General features: G+C 43.0%; 1 protein-coding gene across 3 annotated transcripts in view; it reads left to right on the top strand.

Moving 5' to 3' along the window:
* LOC147025407 (trinucleotide repeat-containing gene 6C protein-like) overlaps window positions 1-13,030 on the top strand; it is a 59,625-nt gene that overhangs the window by 1,000 nt on the left and 45,595 nt on the right. For all 3 annotated transcript variants that reach the window (XM_085886379.1, XM_085886377.1, XM_085886378.1), the window contains 4 exons: window positions 1,298-1,605; window positions 4,369-4,462; window positions 6,828-8,801; window positions 12,716-12,852. In XM_085886379.1, the coding sequence (XP_085742505.1) occupies window positions 1,333-1,605; window positions 4,369-4,462; window positions 6,828-8,801; window positions 12,716-12,852 (2,478 nt within the window). In that variant the 5' untranslated portion in view covers window positions 1,298-1,332. Of the gene's footprint in view, window positions 1-1,297; window positions 1,606-4,368; window positions 4,463-6,827; window positions 8,802-12,715; window positions 12,853-13,030 lie in introns of those variants that run through there.

Consider the following 13,030-nt stretch of genomic DNA (forward strand, 5'->3'; position numbering starts at 1 on the left):
GTGTCGTCTGTCCCTGTTTACTGGGCAACACGAGGTCCACTGACTTCAACACGGCTTTGCACGGTTATTTTAAGTTCAATTTAAATTCTGTTTTCACTTTTCATCGTCGCTGAGGTTGATTAACACTCGGTTGCATCAAGTTTTGTATCCGAGCTGACTGTCAAACCCGCTCAGGTGTATTTTTATAATTATTATTATTCCATCATTGGATGCAATTGATTAATTTGTGGTTTTAGTGTTGCGGCTGGTCGGTTTGTGGACCAGCAACTCTTAGCCTAGGCACCGCCCTTGTGTAGATATACATGTATATGTCCAATTTTCTCAAAATATCACCTCAAGTGAGTATTAAACAATGCTCGCGACTGTTAGAAATGAGATTATGCATCAAATTCAGGTTGCAATTGGGCTGTGTAAGGGTGGTGTAATGTCGCACGTCACACTTGAAGCCGTGACTGGGAGAAATTGAGGCCAAAGATGGAAGTCGTAAACAATCCATACACAGTCCACATACAGTACCTCTAGAAAGTCTACACCCCCTTTCAAAATTTTCACCTTTTTTTTTTTTTCTCCTTATCGCCTGGAATTAAATTGCATTAAATCAGGATTTTTCCACCTTTATTTACACATTGTGACCCACAACTTCCAAGTGGAAAAACAAATTTCAGAAAATGAATTAAAAATACAAAATTAGAATATCTTGGATGGATCAGAATCCTCCCCACTCAGTTAATACTTGGTGGAAGCCCTTTTGACAGCAATTACAGCTGTGAGGGGGATGAAAACGGCACAATTGCAGCAATAAATGCCACGATAAGGTGTTTCTCCACCAGAACATCCCATTGGGGGAGGGGGTGAAATGTATCGCGACAACCTCTGATGTGTGACCCCGCCCCCCGCCACCCCTCCCCAGACCTCTGACGAGCTTGGTTTTGATTGGATAAGTAACGATCAAATGTTTAACGCATGTTCAGACAGACAGATGCCAAATTGCTTATTTTCGTTGGATACAGGCTTCACAGTGTGAAAACTCTTCATATCGTATTGTAGTAGATTCGTGTATGCTTTCTTATCTGTGGTATTCTTTCTGAAGCCATGTATCGAATTGAACAACCATTTTACTTCAGCCAGGTTTTCAGCTGCACTTGACACAATGCAGCCGCTTATTTTGCAATATGAACACATGCAGCATCAAATCAATAGAATCTCACAAGAAATGGTTTCATCCCACCTCTTCGATTCTTTTCAACTCCATCTTCTTGTCCTTATTCCTGTATTTGTTTCTGCTTTGCATGGCAAGGCCTGGACATTCCTCGAGGCAGCTCAGCTCCACCCATGCAGCCTACGTTGGCTACTTCCAGTCTTGCTGCTAGCAACAATGGAGGGCTTCGCCGAGGAGTTCCCGTGAACGCGATGTGCTCCCCATCCCCTGCTGTATCACAACCGCAACCACAACCGTTGCAGGCCTTGCACCAACAAGCAGCCGCAGCGATGGCGGCAGCACTGCAAGGTGGTCGTTACCCACCCCGTGAGGTTCCCCCACGGTTCAGGCAGCACGAACAGAAGCAGGTGTTGAAACGGGGTCAGCCCTTTCCCACGACGACGCAGGTTTGCCTTCACTAATTCACTTTCTGTGTTTTTACTTTCACTGCCACACCAAGCCATTGTTTTTGTAAATGCTTGTGATGCATTTAAAGTGCACTATCTATTATTTATTTATTTATTTATTTTCATTTCTTCTGCCAATATGCTCATGTTGTGGTGTAAATGTTGTTTTTGGCTGCTTTGGACGTGTGACTTGTGCTGCAAAGATCGCCCATCACCTCCCCCCACCCCCACCCCCCTCCCCTGTTCAAAAAATGACCCAATATGGATTTTAAGATTTTTAATTGTATGCCAAATTCCCACACGTGAGTTTTCTTGATCTCCTTGTCAAATTCAATGACAAGCTGAAAAAAAATAGTTTTTGTGCAGCTCCAAGATAATTTGCGCTTTCACTTAATAAATTCCTTTTACTGTAAACCATGAACAAAGGTATCATGAATATCTTCTGGGTTTTTATTAATTTATTTATTTTACTTGCATGGCAGTCAGGGGCTCTTGCTTTGTTTAAATTCTCCTTTTTGACCATTTGTCGTGTATTTTCTTAGAATTGTACAGCGAACGTTTAAATACGAGGTGTGCCCCCACGAAACGCCACAATAAGCTATCTATCTATACAGTCATGGCCAAAAATATTGGCACCCTTGCACTTTTTTCAAATAACTCACAATTTTCTCAAAATAAGTTGAAATTGACAAAAGTATTTGGTCTCCACAATTCTTTATTTCACTGTTGATATTACAGAACCTTTATATTTTATTCAGAACTTAATATATCCCTTGAAATCAGTAAATAAAAAGAAATGGCATTGGCAAAATTATTGACACCCTCGACTTAATATTTTGTAGCACAGCCTTTGGACAAAATAACTACAGTCAAGCACTTCCTATAGCCATAATGAGCTTCCGGCACCTCTCTACTGGTGGTTTGGCCCACTCTTCTTGTGTAAACTGCTCCAGTTCTCCCAGATGTGAAGGGTGCCTTCTCCGAACTGCTGTTTTCAGATCTGCCCACAGTTGTTCAATGGGATTTAGACCTGGACTCATTGCTGGCCACTTCAGAACAGTCCAGCGTTTAGTCTTCAACCTTTCCTGGGTACTTTTTGAAGTGTGTTTGGGGTCATTGTGCTGCTGCAAGACCCATGACCTTCAATGGAGACTGTGATTTTTGTCATTTTCATCAATCATCTTTCCGACTCTTTGGAAATCCTCGATATCTCTTTGCTGATGACTCCACCCTCTGCGGCATCTGTCATCCCTCAGATCGGCAAGCAGCAGCTCCTTCGTTCTCTGCAGATCTGGATTAAATCACAAGCAGGTCCAACATGTGGAACATGTCTCAATCCGAACAAATCTCACACTGTGTGTGCTGTCTGGAACCCCCTCCCCCCCCCCCCCCCCAATCTGATTTCTCATCAATCCTCTTGAAGTCCTTTCATTCAAACTTTTGGGCCTCACGATCTGTCATAATCTTTTCTGCGAAAACCACGTCTCCAAGTTGTCCTCAAAAGACAGTGACCGACTGGGCATCCTTCGTCGTGCAAAGTCCTTCCTTGGCACACCTTGCTCCTGACCATGTACAAAGCTTTCATTTGCACCCTGATGGAGTACTGCTCTCCCTATTGGGCTGGTGCTCCTGTCTCACCTTTCTCGGCTTCACGCTCTGGAAACCAAGGCATTCAAGATCATTAGTATCTCCCGTGATGAGGCTGAATGTTTGGGTCTCTCACTCTCACCACAGGCAGGTCGGTGGTCTTTGTTTTCTACTGCCTCCTCTCCAGCCTTGCCCCCCCCCTTGCTCTGTCTGCTATCTGTCCTGCCCATATTTCCGCAAGGCGCTCAAGGTCCGTCCACAACCCCCTTCTGGTTGAACTACCAAAATCGAGTCACTGCTCACCTTCATTCTTTCATTCCTCTTTTTTTTTTTTTTCCCCACCGTTGGAACAAATTCCCATGCACTCTTCAATCGCACTCTTCCCTCCAGGTCTTCAAAGTCGCTGTTCACCACCATCGTTTATCTTCCCCTATCTAAAATCTCGATCTTTTCTACCCCCGTTAATCCACACCAAACCCACCTCCTTCATATTCCCTGCTTTCCTTCCTGAAAGTCCCTGTAATGTCCATCTTTTTTTTCCCCGTGTACCCCATCCCATCTCTCCCCCTTCCACAGATCTCCCCATGTGTCTATTCCCCACTGTTTTGTGCTTCCCTCTCCAGTCCCTCTTGTTTCCTAATCCCCTTGTTATACATTGTGTGTTCACTCTTATATGAGCCTTGACATTGTATATTAAAAAAAAGGACCCAGAATTTTCACAGTTGCAAGCCAAGGAGTTGTTAAAGTGGGCCTTGAACACCATGAAAAGGAATTTGACAAATGTAGCACAACAAGGTACGATTTAACACACAAAATGGGATAAGACATAACAGAAAAACGCAGCAAATCCGGTTCGGAAAACTTATCTTGAATGAGGTTGAAGCGCAGCGGCAGATTCGGCCAACAAGTGGAAACATTCCCTGAACCTGAACTTAAAATTTGAGCTTTTGTCAAGTTTTCAACAAGCCTTTATTATGAGAATATGGAGTACACTCATACAATTTAAATTTTATTCATTGATTTAATTTTTAAAGCTGTTTTTGTCAAATTTAGTTTCTTGTACAAAGCGGACGCAGACTGGCTGTGCCTTTTGAGATTTTGTCTCTTCAAGTTTGGATTTAAAATGTGCATTTTGTGTGCCATTGAGTTGATGGTGCCAAATGATGTTCTGCACAGGTTTCCGGTCTCAATGGAGAGTCTCCTCCTGCAGTTGATGCCAGCTGTTTCAGCACTGCAAGCACAGGGCAAAGCAAGACCAGCAGGGAAGAAGGTGGTGACTTTACGACTTGTGATTATTGCTCGATTTCGTTTTCAAGCTCCTCGATGGATGTATGACCATAAATTCTCCAAAACCAGAGTGAACAAGGACATGCTCACCATTGTGGGATGTGGAGTAAAGATCACGTTTCGGGTGTTGTCCTGTGTCTGTACTTGTTTCTTCGACAGCCTCACCCCCGAAATGGCAGCTTTACTTTTCTCGTCATGACGGCTAACATTCGTGTGTGGCATTGCAGTTGATAAAACTTTATATTTCTGTCTACCGATGCATATCGACACTACCCCTTCCTTGATGCATTGATATTAATTTGTCAAAAACATTTTTCTGTCAAGTGAGGCAAACAAATCGAAATGTAAAATGACAAAGGTGCCAAAGTTTGCTTGCCATCGATGAAACGGTGCTATTTCTAACTTTGCTCTTTCTTTGGCTGCCTTGTACATTTTTTTTTTTTTTTTTTTTCCTCTTCACCTTGCAGTAATTTATCTGCTCCCATGTGTTCACTTTGATTGAGCATCGTATCATCTGCCTCGATTGAAAACCTAGAACCTTGTTGAATTTGTTTCGTTCAATGTTTCGCCTTGCTAACACTTAGGAACCACGCATCATTTTGCTTTTCCTCCACATTTCGATATCTTCTCCACATGTAGTGAAGAACCAATTGCAGTTCCTGAAATCTTATTTTTATACATGCTCTTATCACTTGAATGAAAATGTGGTAGTTTCTTCCTCCTTGATCAATTTAACCGTTTTGTTTTTTAAAATACTGTTGCACCCCGCTATTAGTGGGGGGGGGGGGATACGTTCCTGAAAAATGCCACGAATGTCGGGGCATTGTTTAAAATTCTTTTATTTTATTTTTTATTTTTTAACATGGTCTTGGCTCGTGGAAGAGCAATTACACAGAACAAATCAGGACACAACATAAAGGGAACAGCAGAAGAAATGGGAAACGCCAACAGCAGGGCGGAGGGAGAAAGTAGTCTGAGACGGAAAACCGGGACGCAGGTAATGATTCGGGGAAAGGGATAACGCAAAGGATTGATAATATGGATACATAAGCAAAATTGTTTTTGACCAGTTTGTGATTATTTTTTTTTGTCAAGGTCTGAGGAGAAGGAATAGGCTGCCTCCTGTCTGTTCGGAGGATGAGAGGTGTCACAGTAGAGAGTGGAGTCATAAGCAAAGAGATGGTGTTTTCCAGAGTTTGTGAGATCATTGATGAAGAGTAGGAATAATATGGGCCCGAGAACACTGCTTTGGGGTACTCCATCCTCGACAGGGAGAAGGGATGAAAGGGTTCAATTGAGAGCCACATGATGTTTACAAGAGGGGAGGAAGCCAGTAATCCAAGAGTGGAGTTGGCCTTGAATTCCATAGGCAGACAGTTTGGAGAGCAGGGCAGGATGCCAAACTGTATTAAAAGCTTGAGGTATGTCCAGAGATATGGCCCTGATCGCATGTCGGATATTGTGGGCCTCTTCCATTGTTGGGAGAGTATTAGCAGCATGTCCAAGGTAGAGTAATCATGTCTGAATCTGAATTGATGATCTGAGATGAGGCTTTTGGAGATGAAGAATGATTTTATGTCAACTAGTTGAAATAGAAGTGAAAAGGTTGCACTGTGGAAACACATTTTGAGATAACTGATAAATGCTTTTCTAAAATTAAGCTGATAACCTTATTCTATTTCATAGTTGGTTGTGTTGCTAAGGGTAACTTCAGCATCATGTGAAGACATTGCCAACTAGAACAGCACTTGGAAGAGTGCATACCTTCTCCAGGCTGAATAGTTTACGTTTTGTATCAACTGATGGGCCGGATCTGCATTCGAATCTGAATCAAAATGGAATCATTTTGGCCTTGTCTCACACCCAATCTTTCCACCAAATGTCTTCCGAATCCAACCATAACTTTTTGAGATATCCTGCTCACAGACAGACGGGTGAAAAAAAAAAAAGGTGGACGGAGGTAATAACTAGTACAGTGCTACCATCTTGCTTGAGTAACTCCATCCCATGTTTTGAGCATGGACTTGCCTGTGTGGCATATTATGAATGTAATCCTGGTGTCTTTAATTCGACCAAACTTTACCAAATCCAGAGGAATCTAAATCACGTGTCAGCAGCAGCTTTCTTTTTTTTCTGTGGCTATTCTTCCATCCTGCGACTGCACAACTTTCAAGCTAAAACTTTATTATTTTGCCAAATTTTCTTCATTCTTGACTATAAATCCTTATTTTTATTTATTTATTTTAAATCATAGCTCATCATTAGACATGTACAATGTACATTGGATGATCATGATGGTCATAAGTTTGACTAATTATTGTTGGTGTGCGTGATGTTTATTATTCCAGATTCAAATCGGGCAGATGCTGAAGTTGAGGATGCCAAGGAAGTTTGGCCAAGCTTGCAGGTGACCAGCGATGATGGTGGAAACATGGGATGCAACATGAATGATATTGATGTTGAAAAGGACAAAGAAGATAAGCCAGCAGAGGGGTTGTGGGGCTGCTGGAGGCCACAAATCGCCCAAACCAACTTGGCGTCAAACCTTGGTTTTCAAGATTGTGAGAAGTCTTTGGAGGTCAGAGCTGCTGAAGGGACGGTCATCAAAATTAAAGCATCAAATGGCCACACAAAGGAGTCTCTGGAAGTAACTTCGATGATGGACATATCAAGAGGCCTTGGGCAGTCTGAAGGACCAAATGCAGACAACTGTTTTGGGGAGGAACACACCTTTGGAGCTATGGAGACTGATGGCCTAATTAAACCAAAGGTAAATTCTGGAGTTTGTGTGGAAGAGGGTCAACCAGGGCCTGGGAACCAAAGCAATAGCAGGGAAGGAAAAAGAAGGGAGCAAAGCGCAATGTCAGGTGCACGGCAAGCATCTGGAGATGGAAGGCAAGCTGCTGTGAATGGGGTGAACTGGACGTGGGATAATGGGGCTGGTGGGAACTTGGGGTCATGTCTTCCAAATAACTGTGTGCAGGTGCCTGAAACTAAAGGATCTGATAAAGATGTACCGCAACAAGCTTGTGCAGCCATGGATAACAAATCAAGCTCTGAGGTACAAGGGAGCAGTTCTGGGGAGCAGCAATCAAATGATAGTTGTTGGGGCAATGTTGGTTCTTCAGGTAGTGTGGGGAGCAGTGAAAGTGGGGATGGGGTGGGAGGTCATAATAGTCAGCGTGGTGGTAGCTATAGTGTACGTGGTGTACGGCGTGGTGAACCACCTTCAAAACCTGATCTTCAGAAAGTGATGCAGAGTTGGCTCAGCAGGAAGGACTTGGATCCTCGGGTTTTGTCAAATGCTGGGTGGGGTCATACCCCTGTGCAGCAGCACACTTGCTGGGATGTTGAGTCTCCTGGGAGACCAAGGTCATGGGATAATGCTGGAAAGGACATGAACCGACATGGTTCAAGTGGAAACTGGGGTGGTGAAGGGGGGTCAACGAAGCAACAACACCACTGGGTGGACAGGCCCAGGACACAACAGACCTGGGGTGTTGGTGGAGGAGGTTGGGAGGATGAAAAAAGTTGGTATAATGGGTCACGACACAACGATGGCTTAGGAGGTGAGCACAAACGAGGCGCAAAGGGAAGTGTTGGAATGTGGGATTCTGAATTTGGCACAGATGGACAGAAAGTTGGGAGTTGGAGCGACTCTCATAAAGCTACTAATTCTACTGGCTGGAATGAGTCCTCGCAGCCTTTGCAAACATGGACTGGGTCCAAGAGTGTTGGTCCCGGGTGGAACCAGCAGCACATAAATAATAAAGGCGGCCGAACAGATTCTTGGGGTGATGTGGCGGCACCGCGTTGTGAACCAGTACGTGGGTGGCGAGATAAAGATGGGAGGAAAGAGACTGAGGGCTGGACTGGAGATGGTCCAGGCAGTGAGGGACCATCTTCTGCACGTGGCACTTTGTGGGGTGATAATTCGACAAGCCGAAGCAGACCCAGCGCTGGTAGTTGGGGTGAACAATGTGGCAGAAAATCTGGCAACACAGATGGCTGGGTGGGGTCTGGAGCTGATAATGTTTGGAGTGGATCTGAACAAGCCTCTCAGCCTAAGGGTGGCTGGATTGGAGGACCGATGCCAACGGTGCCCAATGATGGGGAAAGTGCAGCATCTGGCTGGGAAGAGCCTTCATCTAAGACTGTGCAGGTGGACAACGGAACTGCTGTGTGGGGAGACCCGAGTACCTACACCTCTGGTTCGAGCACTTGGGAAAGTGGCGGTCGTCGCCCCCGCGACAGAGAAGCGAGCGCCGGACATTCTGTCCAGGCAACTACTCGGCCACTTCGCTCTCCGATTTCTAGTTCTGGTAAGTGGCATCATGCTTCCAGGCTTTTGTTTTGTTTTTCTTTTGTGCCTCAGTTACTTCACAGACATATCGGTGGTCTCCGTATTCTACTGCCCCTTTCTGTTCTTGTGCCCTCTGCCTTTCTCTGCTTCAGATAGTCCTCCCCCCCACCCCCCAACCCTGTCCCATGAAGGTCCTAGTTACTTCCTTGGGATAATTGTCAACCACTTTGTGTAATCCTGAAAATGTGTTTTATTCTGTTTTTTAAAAAACATGGTTATTGACTTTTTTTTTCTTTTTCTTTTATTAAACAAAATAACCTCACACCCTTTTATCCCTTCACCTTTGTGTGTGGCCCAAATAAAATATTTTGTCATTCTAATTCCAGTTAAGGTTTAATCTTGTGTCTGTCTGTCTGTTTAATACCCATATTCTTGTATATTCTCCTTCAGGAGAGAATTTTGTGTGGGAGATTTCTCGATGAAAAAAAAAAAAATAATAAAGTTTCTTTGGAAAACTTCTTTTAATCGAAGGCAAAATCTTGTGCATGCCTTTGTGAAGCATGTGGTACCCACAGCGCCAAAGTGGCTCAGGAGAAGATTTGATGTCGCCCTTTGTTCTCAAATTTGATTAAAAACGGTTGCCGTTTTTATCTGATGAATGTTTTTTTGTTTGTTTGTTCGATGAATAGGGTTAATGATGAAACGGAACTTGTTGCTACACTCTGAAATGGTGGCAAATGAATGGTTGAAACTATTTGCTTAACCTGACTTGTTCTTGCAAAGTTTGTTCAAAAAGACAGTCAAACGCAGGTGGCTTTGTGTGTTACGGCAAAGAACCCTTTTTTTTCCAGAAATGTAAAGTCTTTCGTCATAAATATCGACACACGAAGCATCCAATTTGATATTTTAAATAGAACTGCACTCGAGAGAGCACGTACCTCTGCCAAAGCTCAACAGTTTATGTTTTGTATCCCATTGAGGAGCTGGATCTACATGTGTACCTTTACCAAAATCTTATCGTCTTGTTCTTGTCAACTACCCAAGTCATCCACCAAAGTTTCATCCAAATCCATCCACAACGCTTTGAAATATCGTCTTTTGGGCCAGATCTCTCAATGGTGAAGAATCACTTTGAAAAAAAAATCTTGTATCCGAATTTGGATCTTCCCCAAAATCGAATCTATTCGTCCTTGTCAACAAGTTTCGTCCGAATTTGTCCCAAACTTTTTGACATATCCTGCTCACAGACAAACAAACAAATGCATAACGTCTGTCAGATTCACACACACACAAAAAATACCCATTCAATCTTATTCCCAAAGTGTTCCGAATGTTTTAATATTTTTTTTAATTCATGTCCTTGGAATAGATTTCTGTTAAAGTTTATTCGAAGCAAAATTCACAAACATATTCTGAAAATATACAGTTATCTATATTAGCCTGTTGAAATGTCGAAATATCTCTCATATATTTAAAAAAAAAAAAAACAACTTCAGAGGTAACACTGGCTCAGTGGACTGTTGGTGGAGTTTCCCAGGTTCAGCCAACACCAAACAAGCCTGAGAACAACATCGCTGCTGTTTATGTGCGCACCTCGGCAATTGCAAACGTGAACTCTGCTCAAAAAATATATTGAACATGGACTGTGACCTGTGATTGCGTGTTTTGTTGGAACCAGTTGAAACTGTATTCCCAATCTCCGCATGGAGACGCGATTGATCGGGACGCAACGGCTTCCTTTTCATATTGTGCTTTAATGGTTATTTACCAGTAAATCCGGTGTGCTGGTTTGTGCCACAAAATTATCGCTTGTAGTCTGTTTGTATTTCCAGCTCTGATTTGTCACCATCTTCCACAAAGGCTTTATGATCTTAATGCACAAATTGCCAGATGATTAATAGTCGCAGTCCAAGTACCTTGCATATTCACAAGCTTTTGGTTCACAAGAAATGCGAGGGAAAAGTGTTGTTTCGCGACGAGATTAGCAACCAAAACAAATCGACAAATTGTGTCATCAAAATCCCCCTCCCTCCGGCAGGCATCGGCGGTTCAACCACTTCGACTGTTCCACGTGTGCTGGTGAAAATCGCACGTCTCCTCGCACTCGCAGGCAGGGGTTGTTTTATCTAATGCCCGTGACTGGACACTCGGTATACAAAGTGTGATTGCAAAATTTGGTTGAGGTCGCCCAAGCCATGTTGGATTCCATAAGGAACAGACATACAGGTTCACACAGTCTGATTGTACTCACATTGACATTGTAGCAAAATCCCAAATCTTGATACAACAAAATCGTACTATCTGTTAACTCACTCTGGAATTTATCCTGCCCTGACCCCTCCCCCCCCCTTTCCTCACTTACTGATATTCAATAAAAGGTAAACCACTTTTGTAGTTTTTCCAGATATTTTACTTTGTCTCGCATTTCACCGTTTTATTGTCAATCATGAATTAATCTTTGGCCTTGTTGAGTACTTTGAAATAGGAGCTCCAACCCATCATGCAAACTCCTGTCCTTATTTATGGACATGAAAAATTGAAATCCTCATCTGGATTATTCGCTCCCGTTGGGCTTGATCTCAATTTTTCGTGTGTCCGCTACCATATCTCGGACATGTACGGACCAATTTTTATTAGTACGTGGCACAAAGGCAACACATGATGGTATATGTATGCACATGATTTTGTTTTGCGATGTGATCAAAGATGGCCGACTGGCGGCCATTTTACTTGCAAAGAACCCCCAAAAACCGGTATCGAACACGTCCTCGACCTATTCCCAGACGTTCATTTACCGATGTCGTTCAGACTTGGCACACAAATAATGAATGATTGCTTACACATTTTTTTTTCGATAACAGATCCGATATGGTTGACTGGTGGCCATTTTATTACTTAAATGTGTACCCAACCATTTCTCAGACATGCACGGTCCGATTTTGTTCAAACTTGGCACAAGCACAGTACGTGTTGGCATACACGAGTACCTCACTTTATTTTGTGATCTGATCAAAGATGGGAGACTGGCAGACATTTTAGTTGCACATAAATATGGGCTCGTCCTTTAACTCCGTACAGCAAAATTACTGAAACAACTGGGGCTATGACATTTTATGTCTAATTTACTTGTTTTGATCTAATTGTTGTGTGCCTCCGAAGTCCAGAGGTGTTGTTTTCACGTTGTCCTCTAGCTGTCCTTATGTTGGTGTTGTTTTTTGTTGTTGTTTTATGTAACTGCGAAACTTGTGAACCACTGAAGGGATTTTGAGCAAACTTGGCATAAGTATGCATTGTAATATAAATAGGAACCAATTCGATTTTGGGTTGAAAAGGTCGAGTGACCATTGAAAATAATTTTTTTCAAGACCATAAGTTGAGTTGGAAGCCTCTGTTGCTGTACCTCTTTCTCTCTGTCTCTCTGTCTGTGTCTCTCTCGCACTCATGTGACCTTTAATTAAGATCAAGCAGAGCTGTGTTGACCTCTAACATAGACGGAGGGATATCCATCGACGCATTCTCGTCAAATTCTATTCATTTACTTATTTTCTCAAATGTAGTCATCCTTTCCGAGAGCTCTGCACAGTACAAACTTGGACTATGTCATGGGTGTTTGGGGGTCATGGGTCAATGTTTGTTTTCTGAAATGAAAACGCCACAGGCCGTTTAAACAAAGAAACGATTGCTTCATTCAGCAAAGTTGGCGACATGTTTGCCAACAAGGTCGTGAGATTTAGCTGAGCAAATTGATCACCTGCAAATTTGCACAGTACTCTCATTCCGGACAGGTATTGTGTATTCTTTTCCAATTTTCTGTTTCCTTTCATATGCTCTCCTTTCATGTGAATTTTTTTTTTTTTTTGTCGTTTTGATCATATTGCTCAAAATCATTGCAACACACATGTATGTGCAAAGCTTTTGACCTGTGGCCGGCAGGGACAGACGTGCCATGCCGGCGAAATGGCTGGTCAGGTGATGACATTGGAGATAATGGCTCGTGGAATGGGTTGCCATCGCCGCATGAAAACGGACTCTCAAGCTGGGCACAACACCCTCGCAGACACTCGCACAAGGTAGGTCGTGCTCGCTCACTGTGGCTTTGCTCTGCATTGTCAATTGGTATATTTATTTATTTTGGGGGCCTTTCATTTTGGTCATGCTGATCCTGAAATGACTAATTTCAAAATTGCTTTTGTGTTTCATTTGCATCGAGACCTCATTGTCGACATTCTCGTAGACAAATGGACTAAG

The sequence above is a fragment of the Eptatretus burgeri genome, chromosome 6 (genome assembly GCF_056783735.1).
Source record: "Eptatretus burgeri isolate ZD-2024b chromosome 6, Ebu_testis_v1, whole genome shotgun sequence".
Taxonomy (NCBI): Eukaryota; Metazoa; Chordata; class Myxini; order Myxiniformes; family Myxinidae; genus Eptatretus; species Eptatretus burgeri.